We start from the raw sequence: 27574 nt of genomic DNA, 5'->3' as shown, positions 1-27574 counted from the left end.
TCCTCTCAGCACTGACCCTGATGTGTCTGCTCCGTCTAATCCACTCGTACACTTCAAAGACCTGACAGCGATGCATCTGGCGGAGGTGACGGCGGCGCGGCCCCCGTGATGATGCTGATGAGAGCCGAGCGACGGATGAAGCGCCGCGGATGAGAAGATGATCCGCGGGAAGAAAAGCAGCAGAAGCAAATGTCATGGGTGAGTGTGTTTTTCGGAACGTGGGCGTGTGGGTGTATAAATAGGTCTCAGCCCTGTGAGCTGCGGGAGCCGGCGCTGCGCGCAGAAACGCTAACTCGCACTGACACTCACATGTCCAGACACACACACACACACACACGCACGCACGCACGCACGCGCACACACACACACACACACACACACACACACACGCACGCACACACGCACGCACGCACGCGCGCACACACACACACGCACGCACACACGCACGCACGCACGCACGCAAGCACGCACACGCACACACACACATACACACACACACACACACGCACACACACACGCACACACACACAGGCTCGCTTTCATGCGGGCGCTCCGTCTCTCGCCCCCCTCTCCTCCCTCGCTCGCTCGCTCCCAGTCACGTGTTAACAGTATGGGAGCCTTAGCAGGGAAGCGGCCTATGCATATGTATGAGGGCGATGAAGACGCGCTGCGCTTATTTACGCTTTAAAAATACACTCGAACCTTAATTGTTTTGTTTTTTTAATTATGGTTTTAGCATCATGCTGGTAAACTGGTGGTAAAACAGGCGAGTGACTGACTCATCAGGGATAATCATTCTCTAATACTCTAAGTGCTGTTAAAAGACCAGAGATCCTGTATAGTAGAACTGCAGAGTCACTTGTGCATAATTAAAATCTAACCTTTGTCCACTTAAGTGACCGCTGCGAAGCCACATGTGATCCCATTGTCTTCACCAGGCAGCGTTTGGGTTGGACATGTTTGGCTGATGTCCAGGAACACGTGAACACACTTGAAGAACACGTTTCTCTGACTGACTTGTTTATTTTAACCAGTGTTGGCTCCAGCCTCCTGCAAAAATAGACATAACTACGCAGCACCTCCTGCCAGTGCTTCAGCAGACACAGACGGAGACATGGGGGGAAAAAAAATCACATTTCAAAACAAAAGACCTTTTCTCTGCTGTAGTAAAATGCTGGTTTTCACACAATATGCTGCGTCTCCAGCTCGAGCACAGCGGGGATTTTGTCATCACACTCAGCTTCGGTATGAGCCAATTACTCTTCTAACACTAACTTAACTGCAGGCAGAGGGCGGGTGGGGCTCAGGATGGTTACACATCTAAACAAACCCGCACACAGCAGGCGCGAACCCAACCGGTGCTCACGGTGCACGCGCACGCCCTCACCCAAAGGTCGGAGGGAGAGAAAATACAAGAGAATTATTCCAAATCCCAGAAAGAAGCGGAGCAGAGGGAGAAGCGGAGAATTAGATTTATTAGAGAAAGCATGAGTCAGCAGTCTGCCAGGATCCAGCTCTCAGCCCTGACAAAAGAATTTCTGGGCTTAGTTTCCCCTGTGTGTGTGTGTGTGTGTGTGTGTGTGTGTGTGTGTGTGTGTGTGTGTGTGTGTGTGTGTGTGTGTGTGTGTGTGTGTGTGTGTGTGTGTGTGTGAGGCCCTCCGGTTCCGTGGAATTTCCCTGAAACCACATCAGCCCGCTGGGTTCTGTTTTGCTCAGGGCATGATGTCAGTGCCTCATTGTCATTCCACCAGATCCGCGCGTTGGCAAACGCTCCCATTTGCCTCCTTGACAACAGTCAGATGAGAAGAGTGATGACGCTCGCTTGTCTAGTCTTGTACTGGGCTGTAGCCAGACACAGGACTCAGCTCAAAGTTTAGCGCGGAGCCTGGAAAGCGGGTGAATGCCCACCATGAGGTCCACCGCAGCTTGACCCAGTTTTACTTCCCTTATTCAGCAGTTTGACGGCTGGAGGCACAGTCTGACCTCAGAGAGAAGAGAAACGTGAAAGGGGCAAATTGTAGGACGGAGAAACCAAAAGTAAACGATGAAAGATGAGACACACAAGGGTGAACGTTTCCCATCATCCTGTGGGTGCTTTCATTCCTGTCTCTTACTTTGACAGGGAGCAGAGACAAAGGAGGCGGAGCTTCATCAACAGATCAGCTTTCTCAGCATGCGTAGGAGTTCCAGCCTGCATTGAAACTATGTGAGCTCTGGCAAAACATAACGGCACCTCATCCAGTGAGAAGCCGCATGTCGTGCCTGCGTGGCCGCTCCAATACCAGCTAAAGTAGTGAATCACACAGATGTTCTCGGTTCCTCCAAGGAACCGACGCCGTGTGCTGACGTTCTGCCGGGTTGAAAGGTTTGTTATTCATCTTTATTTATGTGGTGCTGGTCAGTAAGGCGGTGAGTCACGCAATAAGAGCTGGATGCAAAGCAGATGGAGGGAGGCAGGACACATGGAGAAAGAAATCCGTCCAAAATGTCTTTCGCTTCTTCGTGATCCAGGTCTTAATAATTCATTTCTATATGAATATTGGGTTCCGGAGTCGCGGCCTAAACTTTGCATCTCCATGAGACCAACACGCGTGCTCGTCTGCTTTCACGCATCAGGGACATGATGCTGATCACCGTCTATTAGGAGCCGCTAATGGCACTTAGAATGTCACGGGGCGTCCAGGTCAGCGAGGACTCACGGGCTGACATCACATGGGGGGCAAACAGTAATGATGGCAGTCGTTTGGTCTCGACGCCCTTCGCTCTCTCCGCGATCAACTGCGTAATTAACATCATAACACCATTTTTCCTGGAACACGTGAAGCGATAGTACTCTATTATTTCTATTTTTGGGGCTCGAGCCCGGTTGTTTCTGAGCCACACGACAGGCGTGTGGTCACAGCGTGTGGGGATATGATCAACCTGCCTGGAATTAGAATCCTCTGAAATCACAGCAGAGACGCATGAGAAGCGGATGTGAATGATGCATAAAGAGCAGGAATTTGGTTTTTAATTACAAAAGGCTGTCGCTGCTGTAGTGTAGTATCCATAATAACCTTCCAGATGTTTACTAAGCCCTTCATTTTAACTCCTTAAGAAGCCAGTAATACACAGGCTACACATAAACACAGTCTGTTGCCACGTCAGAAACACACGTACACGAGTCGCCATCTAGTGGACGTGGTTCAAATTAAAATGAGTCCGTGCCTGAACATGCAGATGCAGGCGCCAGCTTGGACCAATGCCTCAGCAGCAGATGTTGAACTTGATATCGCATAAACATGGTCCTGTGCGGTAGGACGTGTTCTGATCCGGTCAGTACATCCTAATATAGTGTTGTGTTTATATAAGTTCAAACGCTGAGGAGAATCCGTCAGGCTTGACTGGTTTAGTCGCCCTGTTATTTACGCCGCCGCCACCTCACGGTGCAGTGGCTCTTTAAATAAGCGGTGAGGTTCTGTCTGGCTCCAGGTTATAGTCTGTACCCACGCACACGGACCCTGTCACACCAAACCCGTGCATCCCTCAGGTCCGGTCGGTCGCATTTGGGTGATCTCATCCTTGGTTGGGAGAATCGGACGCATGGACGTGCTAAAACAGGAGAAGGTAATAGCGGGTTGCCAGGTCTGCGAGTCCGCTGCGTCTGGGTTTGTTTAAACGAGAGGAGAAGTCATAAACAGAGGCAAACGTGCGGCTGCTCTGGCTGGAAAGAGAAACAGACGCTGGAGGGTGAATCATTCTTTGGAAGCTTTTATTCTGACACGCTGATATTCTGGTTACTGTAGAATGCGTTCGATTTCATTTCGCTGTTTTGAGACGTATTCGCCTGCATCTAGTTCAATGAGGCGTGTGCTGGAACCTGGGGCTGGATGTAGAGCAGCAGGTCATCGCTGCCCCGGTGAACCTCTAACAGCAGGGGGCGCTCCCCTCTCAGCGCCTCGTGGACGTCGGCCGTGGTCTCGACCGTCCGTCCGTTCGCCTTCACGATGACGTCACCTGCTCGAACGCCTCCGCTGACACACACACACACACGCACACACACACACACACACACACACAGAGGAACATGGAGTGAGTGAAGGAGTCAGGCTGCAGAAATGATAGATCCACTGAGGGTCCGCGGGCGGGCGTCCACGTACCTCTCTGCGGGCGTGTTGGGGAGGACCCGCTGCACCAGGACGCCCCTGCTGGCGCCAGAGAAGCCCGGGTGCTGATGCTGCAGCTCCGCAGCCAGCCTGAAATCAAAGAAATGACACCAATATTCCAACAGTGGTAATGGTGATACGCTCAGCTGGAGTGTGGGTTTCGGCTCACGCTTGGGTGACGGTGAGCATGGAGATGCCCAGGAGGCGTCTCCTCTCCCCTCCGGACACCTCTGAGAGCAACACAACATGATTAAACTGCGAGGAGGCTCAGCTGCAACCTGGACAGAACCCGTTCGCACCTGGGTCCGACTGCGGCTCCTCCGCGGCTCCCTCCGGCGCCCCCGTCTTCCCTGTCAACAGCAAACGTGAGAGTTACCGCGGGAGAGCGAGGCGCTCGGCAACAGGACGCGGGCGGGCGCCTCGACCTCCGACCTTTGCCGCGTTCGGCCCGAGACTCCGCCAGGAAGCGGCTGATCCGGTCCGAGGGGATGGCGAAGGCGATGCCCGCCGTCACTTTGAGCGTGTTGACGCCGATCACCTCACCGTCCTGCAAGAATTCACACGCAGCTTAGACACAAATAATAGAATAACAATAGAAATAATGGAAAATCTTGACATTTTTCTAACTTTTTAAGGTTTTATACCATCACTCACCAAGTTCACAAGGGGTCCTCCCGAGTTGCCGTACTTCGCGCAGACAGGAGAAACAGGACAAACATTGATTTTGACAGAAACATGCTCGGACTGAATTCATGCGTGCGTGAGCGGGTACGTGCACGCGTCCGTGCTCACGTTGATAATGGCGTCGGTCTGGACGTAGTCCATGTCGGAGTCTTTGATGCCCAGCTCTTTGCCGTCTCTCTGCGCCGTGCTGACGATGCCCGTGGTGACGGTGTTCTGCAGCGCGAACGGGCTGCCGATGGCAACCACGAACTCCCCTGGTCTCAGATCAGCTGAACGGCCCAGGGAGAGCACGGGGAGCCGCTTCTGCAGCGCGGATAGAGACGGTCAGACAGAGACCCGCTGGGCTGGTTTCACACACGGCGGATGAATGAATGAGAGAACGGGCAAAACTGTCAGTATTTGAGACGCGCGTGTGAGAATGCGCACGCCGGTGTTGCGTCTCTGAGTCACAGAGCGGGTGTTTATGAAAGCCTTCCCACTGACCTAATGGATGTCTGGCGGAACCCTTGGCCGGGAACGTGTCCGGATGTGGGGCCACGTGCGACGGCGCAGAATGTTTGGAAAAAAATGCGGCCGTGCGCGTCGTGCGCACGCGGCGCACTCACCTGGGGGTTTATTTTGATGGTGGCGATGTCGGCCTTCCTGTCCACGTCCCGCACCACGGCGCCGTGTCCCTCGCCGTCGTGGAGCCGCACGCGCAGCTGGGGCCGCCCCGTCACCGCCGCGGCCGCGGTGACCACGTGCGCGTTGGTCACGATCACGCCCGAGTGGGTCACGATGAAACCGGAGCCGCTGGAAAGACGCATGTGGCGCGCGAACAGAGGATGTCTGTGGAAAAACGTTGCCCGAGTAACAGCACAGGTTTAAAGATTTCTCTATTTAGAAATGATGTATTTAAACAACTTTAACCTCATTGTGCACTTGGTGAGACCTAAGTTTCCATCCATAACTTACAATCGTACTCAAACATAAAGCATAAAATCTTATGAATGTTTTATTGTTATTTTTATTTAATTTAATTATTTAGTTTTATTATTATTCATCTCTGGATATAACAAACTTGCTCTGTCGCTCTCCCTCACACACACACACACGCACGCACGCACGCACGCACGCACACACACACACACACACACACACACACCTTACAAAAAGTTCGATGTGGACGACGGCAGGTGCTATTTTCTCCACTACGTCAGCGATGAAGTTGAACTTGTAGCGTGGGCTGCCGTGACGAGCCGGGGAAGCACCTACACCGGCAGGAAGGGCCCACGGCATTGATACAGACACGCAAATAAACAGATGGACACGTCCACGCCAATCACAGCATCGGGAACAACGGTGAGAGGAGCAACAGTTTTTGCTCGGTCCTACCTGCGCGCGAGAGTGCGCACGCTCCTCTGTGCGCCTGGACCACTGCGGCTCTCCCCATCCTCTGCGCCTTCCGGCTGGCCGCCGTCATCTTGCACGGGCTGCCGTACGTCCTCCCGTCGCTTCCGCACACTTTGTGCTCCATCCTACACCGGCACACGCGCCTGGAGCCGCGCCGGCGTCCCGCAGGCGGCGGCCTGCACTCCAGGCCATCCCCGCAGGGAAGGTCGTGTTTGCGGCCGCAGGGGTCCCCCTCGCGAGACGAACACGCCGGGCAGCAGTTGCACCGGTCCGGGACGTGTGCTCCGGGGCAGCTGGCGCTCGGACACCGGCTCACGTCGCACGGGGACGCGCACTGGTCGGAGCGCGCGGCTGCGGCGAGGTCGCGCGTGAAAAAGTAAACAGTTAAAACTAAAAGCAGTCTCGTTTTAGACATCTCCGCTAAGCTGTAGCGATAGGATAAATGAATCCATTCAATCCGTTTTAAACATCTTCAAATGACTCCAAAACAGTCTGTCAGTCTCAAAACAGATGGTTCTGGTGCGGTTGTGAAAAATTCCAAGATGAAAATGTTTTTTAAAGCTCTGTTAAGATTTAATTCATGACCGAGTCATAAGTGTCGACATGCTTTGCCAAACCTGTCACTGAGCAGCCCAGCAGTTCTGCCACCGACTGAACCCTGCGCCTAAATAGCGTTGGAGTCATGGAGCGACTATCGAGCACCATCTAGTGGACACCTATACACACTACACGTAAGTTATAGCGTCTGGCCTGCCTCTAAACTGACCTCAGATCGGCCGAATTGCTCTATCGCATGACAAATGAAGTAAAAGGTTCACATTTGATTAGAACGTATTTTTTTAGAACATTTTAAACAAAGACGTTTTAATAGCGCTCAGAGGAGCTCGTGAGTTTGTAAGAGACCCAGTTCACAGTTGCGAGGTTTTGCTTTGGACACGGTCCACGGCGTCCCTCGCGTCTGGCCTGTAACAGCTACGATGCAGCATACGAGAATGAAAAAGTTGATAAAGTGGGAGTCAAAACCCACTTGTTTTCTTTATTGATTGACACTTTTAGTTATTTTTATGTATGAAAAATGCACATTATCCTTAATATAATTGTATTATATTATTATTTATTGTGTAAAATGTATTGTAATAATAATAATAATAATAATAGTAATAATAATAATAATAATAACACTAACACTTTTCTAAAAATATATATTCTAAAAAATAGGAGTTATGTTTAATTTCAAGTGCTCCCTGTATTTTACGTGGGGCCTAGGGGCCCATGTTCTTATCTGCTATCCATGGAAACACCTCAAGGCTGTCTTCTCACTTTAACACATACACACTATTAGTAATCTGTCCTCTTAATCTATTAAAGAATGTGTCTGTACAGTGAATCACACAGTCATGTTCGCAGCATTCATTTTTGGTAGGTACCATATGTGATTAAATAAATCCAGTAACAAGTTCATCGCATCAGCATCTGTGTCTACTTTATTTTTTCCATCGCAGCAGATGTCGTGTGTATTACCTTATGTTGACCACCAGATGGCGCAGTATCTGAACGTCAAACATACAGAAGACTGGTATGGAGGCCATGAGGACCACAAGGTGCTTTACCTAAGGACTAACCCTTTTAATTCTAGGATCCCACTTAGAATATAACTCGGTTATACACTAGTATTTTAATGTATAACAGCTGAGTTGCATGTTTGATAATTCTTTTAGTTACCACAATATGTAGAAAAAAAAACTTTTGCTAACCTCTGTTCTCCATAGTTGTGCCAGCTATGTGGTGACAAGGCCACTCTTTCTGTCATTAACCAGCAATGCAGCATGGATCACAAAGGAATGGAAGCTCATTGCACAGCTTGCAATTCAAATGTAACCCTTCAGGCTTAGGAAAAGTTTTCCACGAGGGCAGTGTAATTTAAGACCACACACACACACACACACACACACACACACACACACGGAAATGGAAATTTTCAAAGCATTAAAATAACGTCCTTCTTTTATGCAGTCAACACCATGTTGTTTATCTATGTATGTGTATATATGACACATATGTATGACACAAGCCAAAGGATTGACTGATTTTTGAGTTTTACTTGAAGCATTAACTGCTCTAAACTGATCCGTTAGTCATTTAGTAAAGAGACTTTGCCAAAGCTTGGGCAACATTATTTGACCTGAGTAAATGTAGGAGGTTGGTGCCATGTGGTGCATCATATTCATGGAACCCTTCATAACTGCGTGATGCACAGATTCAGTTTTTCCCATTTTATTTTTAATTTTAAATATACAGCTTTTCTCATACAATCATATAGTTGGAATACAAATTTTAGGATGCATACATACGAAAACACAACAGCATCAAGCAAGTGTGAAATATCTAGGTATTTCCTCTTCATATAATGCGTAATAAAGTGGAGGGATGAGGTAGCCCACCCTCGTGCCACACGGTTCCAGAGAACGCAGCCTGCCAGCTATCAGATATGTCGGAAATACATTCATTGTTAGACGTTACTGAAATGTTTAGGAGAAACCGTGAATGGATTACATTCAAACAGTGTGTTTATTATTAATTCTCCTCCACATTTTATATTCAAGTTTCAACAATATACTTGAGGCTTTTTAACGTTCCCCACACAAGCAGAATTTGGCAGTAGTGAGTTGAAGACACTGGGTTTGTGTTTGTTGTGGTCTTAAAAGCTAACAAAAAGAGTGGTCTGGTCCAAGGAAATAGTAACACTTCCAGCACTGAGTGCACATCTATATTTCACAAAGCAATCCTACAAGGCAAAGTAATATATTTTTGGACTGTGTCGTAGACCAGGAGCAACACTGTCGAAGAGAAAGGTTTCAGGAGACGTCCGAGAGACCGGTCCTTCAGATTCTCAAACAGTACTGCACCACAGCTCTGTGGAAGTGACTGTTCTTTGGCTGTTAGCCTCACTACAAGAACTTGCAAAAGGCAAGAGGTACACTTTGGGTGGGTTAAAAAAAAAAAGTCCTTCCGGCTCCTAACAATAAACAGAGCCCACCTCTTATTCAATCGAGTCACTATGGTAACGGCAAACAGCCCCAAGGTCTCTAGGAGACAGCGGCACGCCAGCCTCCGCAGCCCCTCTGCTTCTCTGTGCTCTCTCCACAAGCTGATCATGGACCCAAGCCCAAATTCTTCACAAACCATTTTCTGTGTGTCTTCTCCTTCATTTTAAGACAATATATCGGCAGTTTCCACTTGCCCTTGCCCAATTAAGGACTGGTTTCTGGAGAAGTGTGAGCTGTTGCAGAAGCCCCTCCTCAGGTCCCATCCGCAGTCTTTTCTGGCTACCAAGAGGAGAAAAATGGCCGCTTGCAATGGAAGGTTTGTGTGAAGGCGTTGCCTAAAGTTACTACACGTCCTTGGCCTGAACGGCTGCGTTCTACCACCACCCGGGGCATTTGTACCAGCTGAATGGGGCTCTTCCCGTCCTTCAAGGCCTGCGTCAGGTTCAAAACCTGTGGGTAAACACGTTTCATTTGTGAAATACGTAAGTGCAGGAATAAACAACACTGAGTTAGAATTACACTACTGCTTCCTTTGACTTCACGTACATTTGGGGTCACTTAGAAGTGTTCTTATTTTTGACAGAAAAGCACCTTAAACTAGAAATATATACTAGAAATAATATAAATATATACACTTTATAAATTTCTAAGGTGGTAAATGACTATTCTAGTTACAAATTGCAAGTGCAAAATGGTTTTTGGTGCAACAGCTACATAGGTGTGTAGAGGCCCATTTCCAGCAACTATCACTTCACTTCATTTTACAACTCATGGTGGGGGACTGGGTAGCCCCCTTTGAAAGGTAGTGTATGCACATAGAAACAGTAATAATTCAGAGGTTCAAAAGAGGAGTAGAGATTAGAAGTAATCAGTAGAGTAGTAGAATGAAATGAGGCATCACTGTAGGGTGAAACTAGGTTAGGATGGGCAGTGATGTGGTTACAGTGAAAACAGAGCAAGTAAAAGTGGGACATGTGAGAGGAAGCCAGACCAAGGTAGGATATAAAAGGGAAGGACAAGAGGAGAAGACAGAGGAGAAAGAGTAAAAAGCAAGAGAAACAGAGGCAACAAAACACTCCTCAGTTAAACAGCAACAAAAAAGGAGTACCTGTCCCCTCATAACCGACATCTGTCTCTCAAACATGGCTTTGTCAAAGCCTTTGTCTGTCTGGAAGGCAAGAACAGGTCTCATCAGCAAGTATCAGATTTAAACATGCTATTCGCTGTCAGACAGATGCTTGTGTCCTAAACATGAAAAACAAACATGATTTTTATCTTTGTGATCTGTACCTTGAACATCTCGTAGAGGTCCTCACAAAGGTCCTGGACAAAGTTCATGTCAGAGAGTCGGGACAGCACGAGGTCTCTGGTTTCCTGGGAGAAGGCCACCTTCGCCTGAGGGAGCCAAGCCCAGTGGAATGGGTCTGAGGAGACATCATAAATCATGTGTACCTCTCCTGTCACCACAAGAATACTCTACTCTTACATATAACTTGTACTGCATTTGTGTCCATTTTGCACTTTATTATGCAAGAATAAAAGACCAACGTACAGGCTCTCCACTCATCTGGGTGCTTGAAGGGGAAGGCCAGGCCGTTGTCGATGGCAGCAATTTTGATGCAGCAGTCTGGACTGCTCTCTGGCCAGTCTGCACCCTACAGCGAGGAGGAGCAGTGAAGACACGACCATCAACTGACTGAATGATTTATGACCAGTGACTGGGCCACGAATTGATCACTGTCCAAAAGAGCTGATTAATTGCATAGATAGATGACAGACGTTGCTCATTTATCAATACATGGCAAATAATGACTGAGTCTGAGAATGAGTCTGCAAACAACACTGCTGAAGCACTACAATATATAAAACATGGTGTGCTTGTGGTCCTATTAAATGAGTGCGTGAAGTATATAAGTGTATGTGTGTGTGTGTAACATGTGCCGAATATATACCAAGACCTCACAGACAACTCTTCTCTCTCCACCTAGGGGAAAAATGTGTGCTGCGAGTCTGAACACACCCTAAGAAACCTGTGGATTTCCACTCACCCTGTGTTCGTCACCTTCAGCTTCTTCTCCTGGCTTCTCATACTTGATCAACCAGTTGTCATTTCCCCGATCTGGGAAGGAAGAGAACGCAACAAAAAATGTAAAGAGCAGGAACACAACATACCAACACAGTACAGTATGTTTTTACAAGGCTATTTATATATATTAACCCAGGTCAATAGCAAAACTGGCCAAATGGTTTAAGAATTCAACAAAGTTTGACCAATGGGCTCCATTGCAGCACTGTCAACCAATGTTCCCTCTAATTTTTCATGTGTCTGAGCAAACACACAAACCCCCGATCCCTTGGACCAATGTGAGCGACATCAGACATGTACACTGTGGTCACGCCAGCATTGCATGGTTCATTACTGTCACATTACAGCATTTACACTTGTGTTAAAATATCAAATAAAAGACAATATAAATTAAACTTATAGTGGTGAGGTGGGGGATTGAACCTCAGACCTTCTCTTTCAAAAATCAACACTTCACCAACTGATCAAACACACATTCTGCGCAAGCTTAGTCTTCCAAATCTTAACTTTCTGTTTATGAGTGTCCATCATCCAGTCACATTTGGGTTTAAACCATTATCTACCTTTAAACTTCCTGCTCTGGCTGATCCCTAACTTTCTGAATCTCCCTGTGCCTCGTATTGAATGAAGGCAATTACGTGCAGTTTCATTATTACTCACACTACTTTACTTGCTATACAACACACAAATCCAAGAATACTTTGAATAGACAATTCGCTAGACATAGACATTTCGTTACTTACAAAACAAAACAAAAGCTCCGGTGACGGAAGCGAGCGACTGTCTGACTAACTGCTCGTGTTCGGGAGCAAGTGAGAAATACTCGATGGTTCTCATTTATGTTGATTAGCTGTGTAAATTCTTCTGTGAATCGCATCATTGGCTGGAGCAGCCGGTCACTGCTCACTCACTGACTCACGTTGCAAAATAACAGAATGAACTGTTGTGTTCATTTCATTTTCAATTCAGATTGGATTTTTTTTGTGCACACACACACACAAATTGTGCATGCGTGCAGCTTGGAGGGACCAGTGCCGTCAACCAAAGAAACAAGCTCACCTGTGTTCCGTATGACGTAGTCCAGCACCACCAGGCGCTCAAACTGTGACTGCAGCTGCTTCCTGATGTTCTCCGGCAGAGGTTCTGCTTCGAAGCGCCGCAGCCAGCAGTCCGCTTCACGGTAACCCTCCACAAAGAGCTGGAACGAGCCCACCTGCAAACGGGTGCGCGACCGTAGCAGTCAACACTGGTAGCGATGTGCTGTGCATTGTGCAGATTCTCGTCAGACAGCTGCGGCATGAAGCCAACTTCCTCATGCTACTTCCTGAATTTGTCAAAGATCTTTTGAAAAGATCTAACATCCTCAAAGGCACACATCCGCTAGAACACCTCCTCCTCTGACAAACAGCTACACACGTGCATTTGATATTTAGCTGAATAAAAGGAAATACAAGGTATCATAATTGCTTTGACCATCAACGATTACTTCCTTTCATAATGAGTAAAACACATAGAATTGATCTGTACAGCCTAAAAATTCTGTTGTTTGTTGTAGAAAACAGTTGGGTGTCAGTCTCTCTTGCCTTGGGAGGTAGGCCCACTCTGTGGAAACGTCGTCCCACCTTGGGGACTTTCTCTAAGGCGTACTTCTTCCCCCTGGACTTTGCTCTGTCGATGGCATTGTAGTGGAAGGTCTCACTAGCCAGATACACCACCTAAATAAAGAAAAAGCAAGTCCACAAATGAGCTTAGCTGAAACTTGCCATAATAAATAAATAAATAAAATCAAATAAAATCCCAAGGAAGACCCACCTTAGTTTTGGGCACCACTCCCAGGCCAAGCTTGGTATCAACCAGCGAAGCAGCAGCCTCTGAGAGATAACCCTGGTTAGGTAACAAGCATCCGCGGCCAAAACAACATGGACAGCAGAGCTAATGACAGAGACGAGCAGAAGGAAGAGGGTTTGTAAGACACTGCTCCATCACTGTATCAATTAGACATCCATCATCTGGTCATCATCATCTAGTCATCTGTCAATTAAGTAACGTTGTTTGTTTTTTTATCTCTATTGCTGTTGTTGAAACCTGACTTGTTACTTTATTGCACTAGTAGAGTAACTTAAATAAAACTACAAAAACTAGCCAAAATAACAATAGTAACAGGACAACCATAACAGCTGTCTCACTGTGTTTCAGTGTTTGCTACGTTGTGCACCTTGTGAAAATATTTGGTCCATTTTGGGTTCAGGTGGCCATAGGGCTCCTCTGACTTTGGTTTGAAAACACCGATGATTTTCTGTTGAAGGAAAGAAGAACGATGAGGGAGAATAGTAAAAATAACCCCCCAAAAAAAACAACAACATCATAAAACTGACAAATGAAAAAAAACACAAAGAATGTTCAGGTTTAATCTGCAAAATGGAAGGAGCATAGATTAGATGCAATACATTTAGAGTGACTAATGGCGCTAACAAGCCATGTCAGTTTTCCTCTCCTGTGCTGCATATTAAAGTTGTTAATGTGCAGCTAATCGTGTACACAGGATGTTATCAGTTTCAGCATCAGTGGCTTCATTATTTAGTAAGTCTTCGCTGTAGACTTGCCTTCCTGTGTGCAACTCTTCGCTTCTTTTTCAGTTTTTTAAAGCTGCTAGACGCTTCATAAAAATAAAACGGGTCCATTTCTAGAGCGCTTATGGCAAGTTACAGGTCAAGAAGGTAACATATTTCCTCACAAGCAGAATAGGGAAATAAAAATAATAGATAAATACGGTACTTAAACACACTCAAATTGTTTACCATGACGTTCAGTGCCCCCTATCCCCAGCTCACCCCTTTGGAGTCTTTGACAAAGTAGCTCCCACTGGACCCCTGGGATATCCTCTCTGGAAAGACGCCATTCTCAATAGCTTGTTCTGCCTTTTGAATAATATCTGCAAACTCTAAATCTTCAGGGAAATGGTTAAAGTCGCCGCCGTTGGTACCTAATGGGGAGATGAGATGAGTTTAGATTTCATACTCCAATCTAAAAAAGGAATAATAAAAATGCACCATCATTCAAATCCACAGCACCATTGGATTGACCCTTGATATTGCTGTAGATGAGGTTCCCTGCCCAACAATTATGACTTCAGCCATAACTGAAACAAGTGCATGGTGAAATCAATGTTAGAAGAGTTAACACATTTACTAAAGAGAAGATGGAAGAGTGGGCTCAGCCGATGTTATAAGCACCATCAGCAATCAAACTGTATATAGACATTATCTTTGCATGAGTTATGAATTGGAAGCTGTAAAAATTTGAATAGATTCTTAGCCGGAGTGATGGAAACCAAAAGCACATTTTTGCAGAAGAGAAAAAGAAAATGTTTTGATATATGAAAAGGTATAAACCAGATGTACAGTAAATGAAGGTAAACATATAAGCAAGCCAGTGTTTCTCCATCTACTCTCTCCCTACTGGGCCGTTCTACTGCACACAATGCGTCCATTCTGCTTCCGCCGTTCAGGTTACAGGAGGCTGGAAGTGCTCCCGGCACAAACTAGGTGGTGTACGACAGGTGGCCAAGTGTTTGGACGTCTTCGTGAAACCAACCCAGCTGGCCAGGCCAACAGGGTAGTCGTCTAAAAATCCCATTTCATATTGCCTTGGAGATCTAAGCGAGGTCTGTTGATTGTTCCTTCGGTGAACACCCACTCATATGACATGACACATTCTTCCTCCTCCTCCTCCTCCTCCTCTTCACACAGGGCAGACCAGTCAGCTGACAGTCAGGCTCCATATGCACAGTCACACTAGGAGGCAGGAAGAGATGAAGGGACGGCAACGTGACGGGAGGACAGTCGAGCAAACTAATTTGCTTGAAGATGGCTCGAGAAAGAAGCGAATTAAATTAAAAAGATTAAAATAAAATGAGCAAAAGGAAATGCAAATATTATCTGGATTATCCTATAAGCCACATTGTTGTTCCTATATTAGGGAAAAAGGACGTGCACTGAAGCATGTTAATGATTCAATCAGTGTTGCACCTGTGTGTGATTTGGCATTAGCTGAGCCTAAGTAATGCCACACGTGTATTTAAATAATTTATTGAGAGGGAGAGAGGGAACATCAGCCGGGTAGGTTTGATCGAGGCTGGACCTCCAGATGAACCCGAGCTCCATTAAGCATTAGGAGAAGCCACCGCACACCGTTTCCATCAGCAGCTTAGCTCAGCTTGTGTGCAATGAACTAACTGCAGTTAGTTCAGTCACCTCTATATAGAAATAATAAGGTGCCAATGCAGGACTGGTGACAGATGGCATCTTGGATTTAAGGCACCGTTTCTCTGTGTAAAACAAAGTTTTTATCTTCATCATTTAATTTCCAACAATGGATTCAGTGTTTACTCAGCTGCCAAAATGAGAAATAGATGCTTGTATTGGATTTACTTGTTAGTGAGAAACTATGACAATGTCACAGTGTTTTGTGACTGCAGACACAGGACTCTCTCCCTCTCTCACCCTCGCTCTCTCGTTCCATTAATGCCACCCTGTGAAAAGCCAGAGTGAAAGTAAATACACACCCATACTCACATCCCTGTGCCCAACCACAGGGCGTACGTTACTGTGCACAGTGGCCTTGTGCATATTTAATGCACATGTCCCTCTCACCACTATTGGTCCGTTAACGGACCCGGTGGAGCTCTTTCACAGTGAGAGTGCAGTTCACTCAGGGCTCTGGAAACCTGACGACCCACCTCACACACCTCCTCCCAAGCATTACGACAAAGACCTGTGGCCGCAGTGGAACGACTTTTGATTCAGGCCCACATCATTCATCGTACAAAATAAACTGAAAGTGCTGTTCACACAATTACAAGCTGAAATTGTATTGTGCATTTTATTTATGCATACAAGCATCAATCAGTGTTGAATGTTAACCTGGTACTTCGCGCTAGAACAAACCAACTGACTTCTGATCGGATGAATGGCTGCATTTTGCATTTTACTGCTGACCTGCAGATATGCAAACGCATGTTATAACTATCCAAGGTGATAGAGTACACAGTCTACGGGACTTTGTGAACCATCATTTGTATAATAAAATGAATAAAAAATACAACTTTGAAACTAAAAACTGGCAGAACTTTAGTCCTGGTCAGTATTATTCAAAAAGACCAGAGGACATTTGACACAATCACCAAATTTCAGCATGTCTACCTCCAGCCTAGACTTCTGGCCCTGAAAGTACACGGTGGAACTAGTGCATCAACAGGGATCCCAACAGATCAAAACAGGCGACTATTGAAAGAAAAGGGGAAAAAATGCCTCAAACACTATGTTGCAGACAGAAAGAGTGGGTGGACGGAGGAGTAATGGTAAATTCTTTATGCAGTTAAGTCTGAATATGTGCTGCTTCCATGGCGACTACATCACCGCACGTTCTCATCTCCATTGCTGTATTTGGACTGATGTCATTTTAATATTGATCACCTGCTGTTAGCTGTAGTCTGGACTTTCAGCTTTGCGCACACACACACGTGATGACACGCAGGTATTACATCAGCTGAGTGGGAAGTACGCACTCGGGACACGCTAATATTTCAGTGCAAGCACAAGACAAGTACGTTTGCGTGTAGCACGGTCATGAGTCACAACAGTTCGTTGGCTTGTTTAGGACATACGCGCCCGTGTTTCATGGGCCTGGAGCAGAGCAACACCTTATCAACATCAGGTCCTTGGGCCAAATCAGACCCTGATCCTGGAGGGGCACACTTAACACGATCAACGCTGCCCTGGAGGCTTATCTTACATAACTGCACCGCGTCTTGGCCACGTAGCACTTCCAAGTTGTTATCTCTGCACCCAACGCCAATCTCAGGTGCAATTTCGTCCCGGGCTCAAAATGCGCCGGGACAAACAGTCACCGACATCGCTGCTCGCGCACCTACCGGTGCCCGTCACAATGGCCGCCAGCGAGGCTCCGTGTGAAATAATTACCCGGGGAGGCCAGGGTGTCTTTATCCGACGACGAGCTGCGTCTGTTCCGCCTGCTCCTCTTGTCCCGCGCGCCCCGCGGCGACGACGCGCTCCCCGCCAGGCACGGCAGCAGCAGCGCCTCCTCGCCCGAGCCGTCCGTCTCCAGCTCGGTCAAGACGCTTTCACGGGAGTCCGAGACGCGGACGGCGACGCCGGGGTTCGCCGCGAGCCCCAGACTCGCCTGGCTCCTGTCAAACGACACCCTCGGAGGCTCCGCCGAGTGAAAGTTCGACGCCGGCGCCGACTCGCGGGTTTCTGTCTCTGTCTCCGTCGGGTCGCATTCTGACATCATTGTCGCTCAGTGTCTAATACGCACAGTTACATTAAAATACACCTTCAACTTCCCTTCAGTTTATCACATTTCCGTTTTAAATAGAGTCCCCTCTTACCACGACAACATAAGCCTTAAATAAATTATTAGAAAGCAACTGCTTTCGCTCACTGATACGTCCACATAATCCAGTTTGCCAGCGCTGCTTCCTATTTATCACAGCACGCATGCGCCTCACAAAAAGCACAGTTGACTTAAGGTGCCTTCAGGTGTTCTTTGGGAAATCCGGACTTGTTGGTCGCTATGGCAAATCTTCCCTCATATTTGTTCTCTGTTGAAAATAGACGTAAAATTACTAACGGTAGTGCAGTCGGAATGCAACTATAGCTAACATTCAAACTGTTACATATATTTACACAAATATTGTGTGTGCATAAAATATGTTTTTGCCATTTGAGTTCCTTTTATAATCTACAACTAAATGACTGTAAAGGCAGCTTTGAAACACACCATATGATAGTTCCGGTTGACTCCAAAATGCATAACATATTCATAAAAAGGTAACATTAATCTAGGTTTACTGACGTGTAGTGTTAGTCTGTATAATCCAATTTATTAAAATAATAAAATAATAGAAAACTAGGAGAGTTTAAGAAAAAGGGCACTGCTTTAAGAATGATTAAGACGTAACCAACTGAAGACGTGACTAACTTAACGAGAGGTAGTATTGAAATGATTCCCTCACTGTTCAGCCATTTACGCACTGGTCTTTTTGAACGTGTCAGTGACATTCAAAGCCACTAGATGTCGACAGTGGTGCACAAATAGAAGGGCCTGCGAAGTTTAAAGGGCCTTAATGGAGGGGTTTTGTCTATTTGCATGTTTCTCACACACAATTGTAAGTTTTCGACATAGGAATAAGAATTAACTGCCTTCAGTCTGTCATAAAGTTGGTTTGGTATTACTGAAGATCATCAAGCTTACTGTAGAATATTGCTGTGTTAAAAGTTATGTATAAACGTTCCATATTCAAAATGGTACTTACTCACTTACTTGACTTATTTCACTTTAGTGAATAGAGCTTTACATGATGGTATGTAGAAGGTGAATTTGACACCCAGTTATTATATTATTTTTTAGGTTTAAGTTCTGAAACAGACATTCTGACGTTGTAAGAGTGCAGTTGAAAAAAAGTGTAGAACAGTGGAGTAATTGCTGAAAAATAGCAAAGAGAAAATATGACGTAGATAAAAATGAAAATGTCTAAGTAAATTAGAGAGGTGTGCTCAACTATGATAGAAAGGTAAAGTACTTTCTCCAAATGCAAATGGATCATTTTTTGATTTTGCCACCACATGAAAATAACCATACACAATATTTAACTCCTTTTTCCTGACATAGTGAAATAACATAGGGTGAAGACGCCCTGCATTAAATTTGCCAAGCCTCAGTACTCCTTTCCTCTGATTTTCTCCTCCTACTTCCTGTCTACCATATAAATTAAGGGTCTCTCTGTTTTTCTCTCTATTCTCTCAGGTCCCCTCAATCACCCAGTGGTCTCCACAGCCTTCACAGTGGTCTCCCTTAACCCTAAGCCCCTCTCTACTATAACTGGGCCCCTCCACTACCAACCATCCCACTAATAAGCTAGCCTAGCTGAAACACATGCAAATGAGCAGCCAGCTGGTATCGCTGCAGTCATGTGATTTGTCAAGGTAGGGGGTTAGGGGGGAAGAAGACAAGGAGACAAGGAGAAAGGAGGGAGTGAAGGAGAGGTAGAGTGCAGAATTAGAGGGGATGAGGGAGGGATCAAGACGAGTCAAAAAGGAGAGGAATCATTTCAAAAGCATTGGGTGTATAGACTCAAATGCATCATCTGTAAATGATGTCAGCTCTTAATTTGACCTGTCCTCTCGCCATACAGTTTTTGCCTCACCTTTCTCTACATTTTATTTATGCATCTGTCCATCCTTGGAGGATTAATACCTGCAACTCCATTTGCGTGACACGTGACATTTTACTTCTGCCTATCATCAGGTCCGTCCGTCCCTTTCCTATGTATCTACTGTATGTAATTCAACCATTCAACCACCACGGTTGACAAGCCCCTGCAGTACTCAAGCTGCAGACACACTGCATGAATGCATGTGTCTGCAGAGTGTGTGTGTGTGTGTGTGTGTGTGTGTGTGTGTGTGTGTGTGTGTGTGTGTGTGTGTGTGTGTGTGTGTGTGTGTGTGTGTGTGTGATGTGAGGGAGATCTCTGCTTCACTGTAGCACCAATTCCTGCAGATTCTGCTGGCATAAGATCTGGCTTATCCTGCCAAAAGCAACCACCCTCATCCACTTCTGCTTGCTTCCCTCTCCTTTCCCCCTGACTGCTTGAAATGGGAGAGTGGGAAAACCCTATGTCTCAACACAAATTGTCTGTATATGTGTGTTGTTAAGGCTTAAAATAAAAATGCCTTTATTGATGTTGAGTTACAATGCATGAAAAATAAAATTACATGAATAAAATAAGCAATCACATGCATCAAGTGGTCATCACAAATTTACTGTTTAAATATTTATCTTTTCACAGGCGTAACTACAGTAAAGTGTATGTAAAATTAATAATCTGTCCATAATTCATCTATCTGTGCACAGAATAAGTTGTGTGTCTGTTTTTATTTGAGTGATTGTCCATTTTCTATCAGTCCAGGTCCAGCGGAGTAGATGCACTGTGCGGTGGTGACACCAGTCACCTGTTACCTGTCAAGAGAGGTTCACACCAAGAAAAGAAATTCAGAAATAGTGGGATCCAGTTTGTGTGTATGTGAGTATATGTATGTGTGTGTGTAATATTGGGTAGATAGAGCACCTCTTGGACCAAACATCTTCATGTAGCAGTACGGACAGTACGGCTTCTCATCATGCTGAAAGACAATCCACAGACCATTGTACGACATCATCTTACTTGTTCATTTCCTTATGTATTTTTTTCTCATTCACCGTTCGCTTCCATACCTCAGCATGTTGTCCGGCCGTGAGCTGCCTGTTACAGTTTTGACACTTCAGACACAGTGGGTGGTAGTCCCTCCCTAAGGAACGCTTTTTCTCACCTAGAAGAAGTAAAAGAAAAGTTATTATTTATCAAAATGTCAGCTTATACTATATTTTCATCATTTTACGTCGGTTCTTATATATGCACAGCAATTAACTTAAAAGAACTTCAACTGTCTGTGGTTCACAACATAATGTTGCTCTGATCACCACAAATGGGCCAGATAGTGGAAGCAAGCTCAGTAGACTAGGTCACATCAGATAGTTTGAGTTTAACATATAAATGGAAAGTACAGCTGATAGAAGAACCACCAAACTGCCTTGATAGATTACAATTCCAAGCACCGTTGTACATCTACAGTCGTGAGAAAAGAGTGTGGGAGAGGATTGAAATGAAGAGACAGAAGGTAGAGAGGAAACCCAAAGAGCAGCATGCAAGCGTGTTTGGCTAGACCCACATCCTGTTGTTAACGTGGATACGAGGGCATGCGTTTCTGTGTGCTCGAACGACAAAAAGAAAACTCGACAGAAAGCGTTTTCTCTTCTATACGGAATAGACATTAACCCATAAGAACCCGGCGTCACAAAATAAAACAAATCACAATGAGATGTGTTGCAAATGGTTCATTTTGTTTGGTTCAAATTTTTCCCCTAAGAAGAAATGTGTCTGAGCTCTAATGTGCAAATAAAACACATTTCAGCCTGTTCTAAGATTCTTACAAAGTTGACAGAGGCAATGAGTAATGTATCACTGCATCAATACCGACATATCTAAATTGAAGGTTATTACTTGCACGTAAGTAAGTGCAAGTACATTAAAGGATAAAAAACAGAAGAAAAAAAACATTAAATAATTATCTCAACATATTAACCTACAATTTCATAGCACAGCTTCATATTTGTGTCAAAACTAACTCTAAAATAGTCTAAATACTAAATTAGAATTTTCTTACTGAAGTAAAAAAAAGGGACAAGAATAGGAAAACAGGAGCCAAAGTAAATTCCTGCCAGAGGAAAGCAGACTGTGTAAAAAAAGAAGAGGTAGGACTCACCAAAGTAGACAGGCTTCCCACAGATTGGACAGTAGCCTACCATGATGTATGTAATTATTTATTTTGCAGTGGAATGGGTGTGTGTGTGTGTGTGTGTGTGTGTATGTATGTGTGTGTTTGTGTGTGTCTTTAGTTGGCATAGAGAGAACATACATATGCCTAAGGCTGTGACTTTAACTTTGAAAGAAAAACCGTTAAAGAGCAAATGTGATGGTGTCTTGTGAAGTCAGAAGCCGGATGTGGTGAACGAGACGTCACAGGAAGAGAGAACATGTCAGACGTACAGTAAATACTAGCGTCAGAGCAAAGGAGGAGATTTCTTTTACAGGGTATTGTTAGCGGATATAAAAGGATCATTTTACAATCAGCTGTGTATTTGAGAAGTTCCATCAAATGCTTTGGGCAGCCTGCCTTGGCACTGTAAAAGGAGACGGAGGGAGTGAGAGAAAGACAGAGAGGTCAGGAGAAAAGGGACAAAAAACAGCTGTCAGCAGCTCGGATTCCCAGCTATCTTCTCTCCTTTCCTGCTCTTTTCACCCTCTTCTCTAGATTAAAAACAAAGAGTTGAGCCTCCAAATTGAAAGAGAAACCTGACACTTGTGCCTTTCTGTCCTTCCCTCTGTCAGTTCTCTCTCTTTTTCCCGTCACATACTCACACACATGCACAAACCTGCTCACTGACTCAGACACACACACACACACACACACACACACACACACACACACACACACACACACACACACACAATGACATCACATGAAAAATGTTCTGCCAAAAAGTGGGGAGAGCGGGAGGGAGGGTGAGGTTAGGTTGGGTGAGGGACAGACAGAGGTAGATGTGTGTGGGGGCAGTCATCCCCTTGGGACAGGTGATGGAAGAAGACCTGGGATGAGACTGGAGCGAGGAGAGATGAGCGAGACAAGGATGGAGACAGTAGCCTCCGCTCAGCTGGGACAAAGAAGGTGAACTCTGATGAACTTTAGCTCAGAACGAGGCCCATGAAGTCACTGGGAAGCCAGAAAAAAACCCTGTGTGATCTAAATGAGTAAGCATGATTAGTGGTTTTGATCATTATTACTGTGGGTCTTGTCTAGATACAGGTCTTTGGGTTGTAGTTGGCATGGGAACCGTGTAACCAGCTACAGTATCAATCTGTCTCATTGAGGACCAATGCCTATGAAAGGAAGTTGTGTAAAGCTGTAGAAAGCAACATTAGGTTTATTTAACACAAATAGACACACTGCAGCTTGTTGTGAAATGTCTTCAGACCTGTTAGATTAAATAAAAATAATCAAATAAAACTGAAAATACTTCAGCCAAGAGAAGTAGGCTTCCATGCATTCTAAACCTGATGACCAAATCATCAGAACCACCTCTCAGAAGTAAACGTGACAGATTTTCTAAATTGTATTGTTTAATTAACAATTTCAAATGTCCCTGTGTCTCTTGTTTTATAAGGTATAGACTATTTTAATGAAACAAAGGAAAGAAGGAAACATAACACAACCATACACTGTATATATATTAGTTTATTATATCCTTGAGCTTACAACATTTGTTATGTCATGAGTGATATTTTCACACACTACAAACACGTCTGCATATCATCATTTCTGTTGCCCCTGAACTTCAGAAGGTCTGTCTGAAGTATTTCATCATTTGCATATTTGCCAGCATCCTTCTCCTGTGTGTCATGCTTTGCAGAAGGATGGAATACCAAGTAGCTATTTCATCTGACCAGCCGTCCCTACAGGATAACTTATCATGTCTCTCCATCAGCATTCATTGTGTGCGGACAGCGCTGGGAGAGTTACATCCTGAACTGAAGGACTGCATGTATGCACAGCTTACAATGCCTTGCCATGCAAATGACGGTGTTGGGATTCTTATAAAAAGCACATAATGAATGTATGCCAAAAAAAAAAAGAAAAGAAAAAAGAGCAGAGGTTTGCGTTATTGGGGTGGCGAGAAGAGGACGGCAGGATTTCCACAGGTTGAGTGTGAAAAAAATGGAGCGGACACAAAGGGAATGGAATGAAAATTGAAAAGAATAAGGGAGGGGGCTGTGGAGAAACAGAGGCAGTGTAATTGTGAAACAGAGAGAGAAAGGAAACGCGGAGAGAAGCGAGGGGGCGTTAAAACCACATTTCCCAGTAGATCTTTTGGTAAGACTGTGTTGAGAAAACTGCCAAAACTCTTAACACGCGCGCACACACACGCACACACACACATTCCTGCACTGGCACGCTCATATGCATGACTCCATTCTGCCAAGTTATATGAGATACAACACACACACATGGATGGAGAGATGTGGCGAGCTGTGCGTGTGTGTGCGTGTGTGTGTGTGTGTGTGTCTGTGTGTGTGTGTGTGTGTGTGTGTGTGTGTGTGTGTGTGTGTGTGTGTGTGTGTGTGTGTGTGTGTGTGTGTGTGTGTGTGTGTGTGAGAGAGAGAGCAGGATTTACAGTAACTTTCAGTAAGCAGTGGAAACAGGCAGAGCTTGGAGGACAGAAACACTGGCTACTCTCCGCTATCTTCCCTGATGGGATGGAACTTGCAGAGGCCAAACCCTCTGATGGCGGCTTTGGGATCTGTGTGCTGGGGGGACACGGAAAGAGGCTCATGAAGAAAAAAAAAACGGCTGGAAGGATTCCTTCTTCCCACACATAAATGCACTCTTGATCACATGTGTGCACACATGAATGCACACTCATCCGCAGACACACACACAGGGGAAAAAAGGAGCCTTTGGAAGGAATCCTTTTTCACCACTCACTCTCACACACCCACTCGTCATCACGTTTCAGTTCTTGGCATCCTCCTTTCTCCTCCAAGCCCAGAATATGACATGGCTGTGGGGTTGCATCTCAGCTGCGTACACACAATCAGCCTTGCCGTATGAGACATATGGCAACTAAAATCAAACAGCATTTCAAACGTTTGACAGATGAAGATAACCGAAGGAAAACAGGGAGCTTTGCTCCGTGATACCTAACAGAGGATCATTTTCCAACTGTTGATGAAAAAGATTTGTTTTTACGTCCCCTCTACTTTTGAGTTGACATAAAGAAGAGCGAAACAGTTTAATCCGTTCTCAAAAGAAATAACTCTCCCACCCTTTGCTATTACAAAGCTATTCTGGTGTTGCTTTGGCACAGCTGAATGGATATTTTGGTATGTTGTGCACCGTGGTGTGGTGAGCCATTACTGGGGTGTGTTTTTCCACAAATATCCCCCTCCGTGATGGCCATTCTGGAGTCAGACGATCTAAATGCTCTAATCCTCTACTCAGGGTATCAGTGGATGGAAAAGTCACAAAAATAAGTCCTTGTTTTTCACCATTAATCTGGTAAAGCCCATAAGTCCCCTCATGACTCTATGCGGTGATATGATTATGACATGGCAACCATTACTACATGATTAGGAGTTGTGAGTGGCTGGGTCAGTCAGATGGCATTATGGGATGTTCTGTTGTTTGTTTTGTGTGGTGTTCGCATAAACCAGTGGAGGGATGTTTTTTTTTATTTGTACATATATTGGTTCTCTTCGGATGTTACGCAATGATTATCCTTTAAATGCCACTGAATACAATAACATAAACAAAATGCTGCAAATACCAAACCTTGAACCTGTAGGGTGATGCACAATACAATCAGTTTGTTTATTTTCAAGGTTCAGCAATCTGTCACTCACGTCTCACAAAAAATGAAATCCTTTTTTTCTCCAGCCCTTCCTTGACTTTTGCTTGTTATTTCTTTTGTACAGCAAAAAGCTTTGAATAAAAGTGTTTGGTGAGAGACAAAATGTAAATGTAATAGCATCGATGCCAAAAGTAATTATTAGAAAGAAAGTGAGACCTTTGATTTTTATCTGTTTAATTAGAATCAAGGAGTTTTAAAGTGTACTTGATCCCTTAAAGTAGTACTTGCACTTTTGTGTTTTATTCATTTATATGGTGTCTCAGCTACTTACTATTACAGCTCAAATACAGCGTTCTTGCAAATAAGTATGGCCCATTTTGGTTCAGACCAAAATAGCTCAGCAATGTTATGGTTTTCCATGAGATTTTGTTCAAATATTCATGGTTTTGCAAATGATGAATCCTGTTGGTGTTGCTTTTCATCCACAAGAGGTTTTATTGGAACTTTACCACAGGATGGCTTGCAGTTTCTCTTGCCCCGACATTGGGAAAAGGTTGAATCATGTCAAATTCTTTGTTTCTTAACATATGAGGCCTCTAACAAGACAGGACCAAAGGTTATAATAGCTAACTTCCAAAATAATTTCATAATAACACATCATTTTAGTCTAATGTATTTCTCAGACAATAAAAGCTCTACGCAAACTAAATATCAGCATGTTAGCATTGTATTTGTAAGCATGTCTCACAATTGACCCACAAATGATCTAAACATACTGATTCTTTAATAAAATCATTCTTGTGTTCAGGCCCACAGAATTTGATTCTAGTAGGGATTGTTTGGTTTAGAGAGAGACTTTGTATAAAATGAGGCACAAGACATCGAAAAACATCTTCATCTGATTTAATGACGCAACCACAAAATGTGCCTTTATTCAGTTGAACATTTTCCCTATTCTTAACATCTTTTAGTTTGAATAAAGATTTGGAACACTCTGATATGGAACGATACAGTTACACTGTGTGGAATAAGATCATTTTACCCACCTTAAGCTACTTAAGGGAAACAATACAGCAAGGCAGCAGATTAAGGGGATGATATGCTCATTATACACACTTTTAAACTTGCTAAGTTGCTTTCAGTCACTGAGTTGGGCACGGCAGGTTCGGAGTGCATAGCATTCGGATCTCTAGGCTAGTCCCACCTATTGTTTAGATCTGCTTGGGAAAACAGAGAGGCAGGCAGAAGGAAAGGACCTAATGTGTTGCTTCTTGCCTGCACATTCTTGGCATAGCTCTTTTGCCCTTTTCATTTTTTGACTGTGATTTTTTTTCCTCCCTTGCTTTAATAGTGAAGCCAAGAGTCCACAGCCAGCCAAGTCCCACCGCTCCAGTCTGGCTAAGCCACAAAAAGCCTGGCTTCCTCCACTCCCTCTCTCTCACTTATTCTCCATGTATACAGTATGCATCCCCCTCTTTCTCAATGCGTTTCGCTCTACGTTTCTATGCGTTTCTTACTTGACTGTAATTGTCTGACTGTAATTTTTTCTGTGTCTCTGCACTGGCTAATCTGCTTCTTTGCCCCACCGCTCGTTCTTTCTTGTTCTCTTCAGACACACATACAGACTATTTCGCTGCCTGTCAGTCTGTCACAGGCAGTGGACTGGTTTAACAGGCCGGGTTCAACTGGGCTCCACGAACACATGGCTCTCAATCTGCCTCCTCGTGTGTGCTGGAATGGTATTTCTCCTCTGTGCTGCTGCTTCATGCTTTCTATTTCATGTTCTTTTTAATAAAGAATATGTTTAAAGCGAGTTTTGTTTACTTTTTATATGGGCTTCACTCACATATGCTTGGCCATATGTGGGTCTGTTTGTAGAACCTCAACTAACACTTCACCCACTGATCATTTCTTTATTTTTGTCAAATATAATCTTCAGAACAACATCACTTATTCAGTAATGCGTTGCTGTTTCATCTAAAATTCCGCTCAGCAGAAGACACACTGTAAGTTTGGCTGCAAAGGATGTAGTGTTAGCAATTTGCACCTCTCTGTCTCAAATAAAATTGAATTATAGATCAAGAAAGCCTTCTGTGCAATAAAAACAGGATTCTCCAACTCCAACAAAGCCTGCTCTCTGTTTCTCTGTGTCTTCCGAGTCTATTTCTATCTGATCAGCCCCATTCATTCCGCCA

The 27574-nt window shown here is 44.8% G+C and overlaps 3 protein-coding genes across 5 annotated transcripts; all 3 read right to left on the bottom strand.

Moving 5' to 3' along the window:
- Positions 1-3720: 3720 nt before the first annotated feature.
- On the bottom strand, positions 3721-6482 carry htra3a (HtrA serine peptidase 3a). Of its 3 annotated transcripts, none has more exons than XM_029150759.3 (9): positions 5974-6237; positions 5435-5657; positions 4938-5132; positions 4800-4832; positions 4578-4692; positions 4445-4495; positions 4315-4375; positions 4140-4235; positions 3721-4013 (listed from the first exon to the last, which is right to left on the bottom strand). In XM_029150759.3, the coding sequence occupies exons 1-9, from the start codon at positions 6105-6107 to the stop codon at positions 3833-3835; spliced, it is 1089 nt and encodes a 362-aa protein (XP_029006592.1). In that variant the 5' UTR covers positions 6108-6237; the 3' UTR covers positions 3721-3832. The 3 variants fall into 3 exon arrangements, 2 of the variants coding, with proteins under 2 accessions (XP_029006592.1, XP_055366359.1); XM_055510384.1 differs by lacking the exon at positions 4315-4375 and having other exon boundaries at positions 3848-4013; positions 5974-6079; positions 6204-6482; XR_008695166.1 differs by lacking the exon at positions 3721-4013 and having other exon boundaries at positions 4148-4235; positions 4315-4495; positions 5974-6079; positions 6204-6482.
- A 1997-nt stretch (positions 6483-8479) lies between these two features.
- Positions 8480-17875, bottom strand: pi4k2b (phosphatidylinositol 4-kinase type 2 beta). The gene is made up of 11 exons (XM_029157311.2): positions 17336-17875; positions 14186-14337; positions 13570-13650; positions 13167-13286; positions 12938-13069; positions 12414-12567; positions 11317-11387; positions 10821-10923; positions 10559-10692; positions 10377-10436; positions 8480-9718 (listed from the first exon to the last, which is right to left on the bottom strand). Exons 1-11 carry the CDS (start codon positions 17664-17666, stop codon positions 9548-9550), a joined length of 1509 nt encoding a protein of 502 aa, XP_029013144.1. The 5' UTR covers positions 17667-17875; the 3' UTR covers positions 8480-9547.
- Positions 17876-20076: 2201 nt separating this feature from the next.
- zgc:195282 (uncharacterized protein LOC100192223 homolog) lies at positions 20077-21962 on the bottom strand. Its single transcript, XM_029151509.3, has 4 exons — positions 21737-21962; positions 20649-20743; positions 20503-20557; positions 20077-20393 (listed from the first exon to the last, which is right to left on the bottom strand). The coding sequence occupies exons 1-4, from the start codon at positions 21777-21779 to the stop codon at positions 20383-20385; spliced, it is 204 nt and encodes a 67-aa protein (XP_029007342.1). The 5' UTR covers positions 21780-21962; the 3' UTR covers positions 20077-20382.
- Between the last annotated feature and the right edge of the window lie 5612 nt (positions 21963-27574).

This window comes from Betta splendens, chromosome 1 (assembly GCF_900634795.4).
Source record: "Betta splendens chromosome 1, fBetSpl5.4, whole genome shotgun sequence".
NCBI lineage: Eukaryota > Metazoa > Chordata > Actinopteri > Anabantiformes > Osphronemidae > Betta > Betta splendens.
The sequence above is the reverse complement of the archived record's forward strand: the minus strand, read 5'-3'. Positions and strand labels throughout refer to the sequence as shown.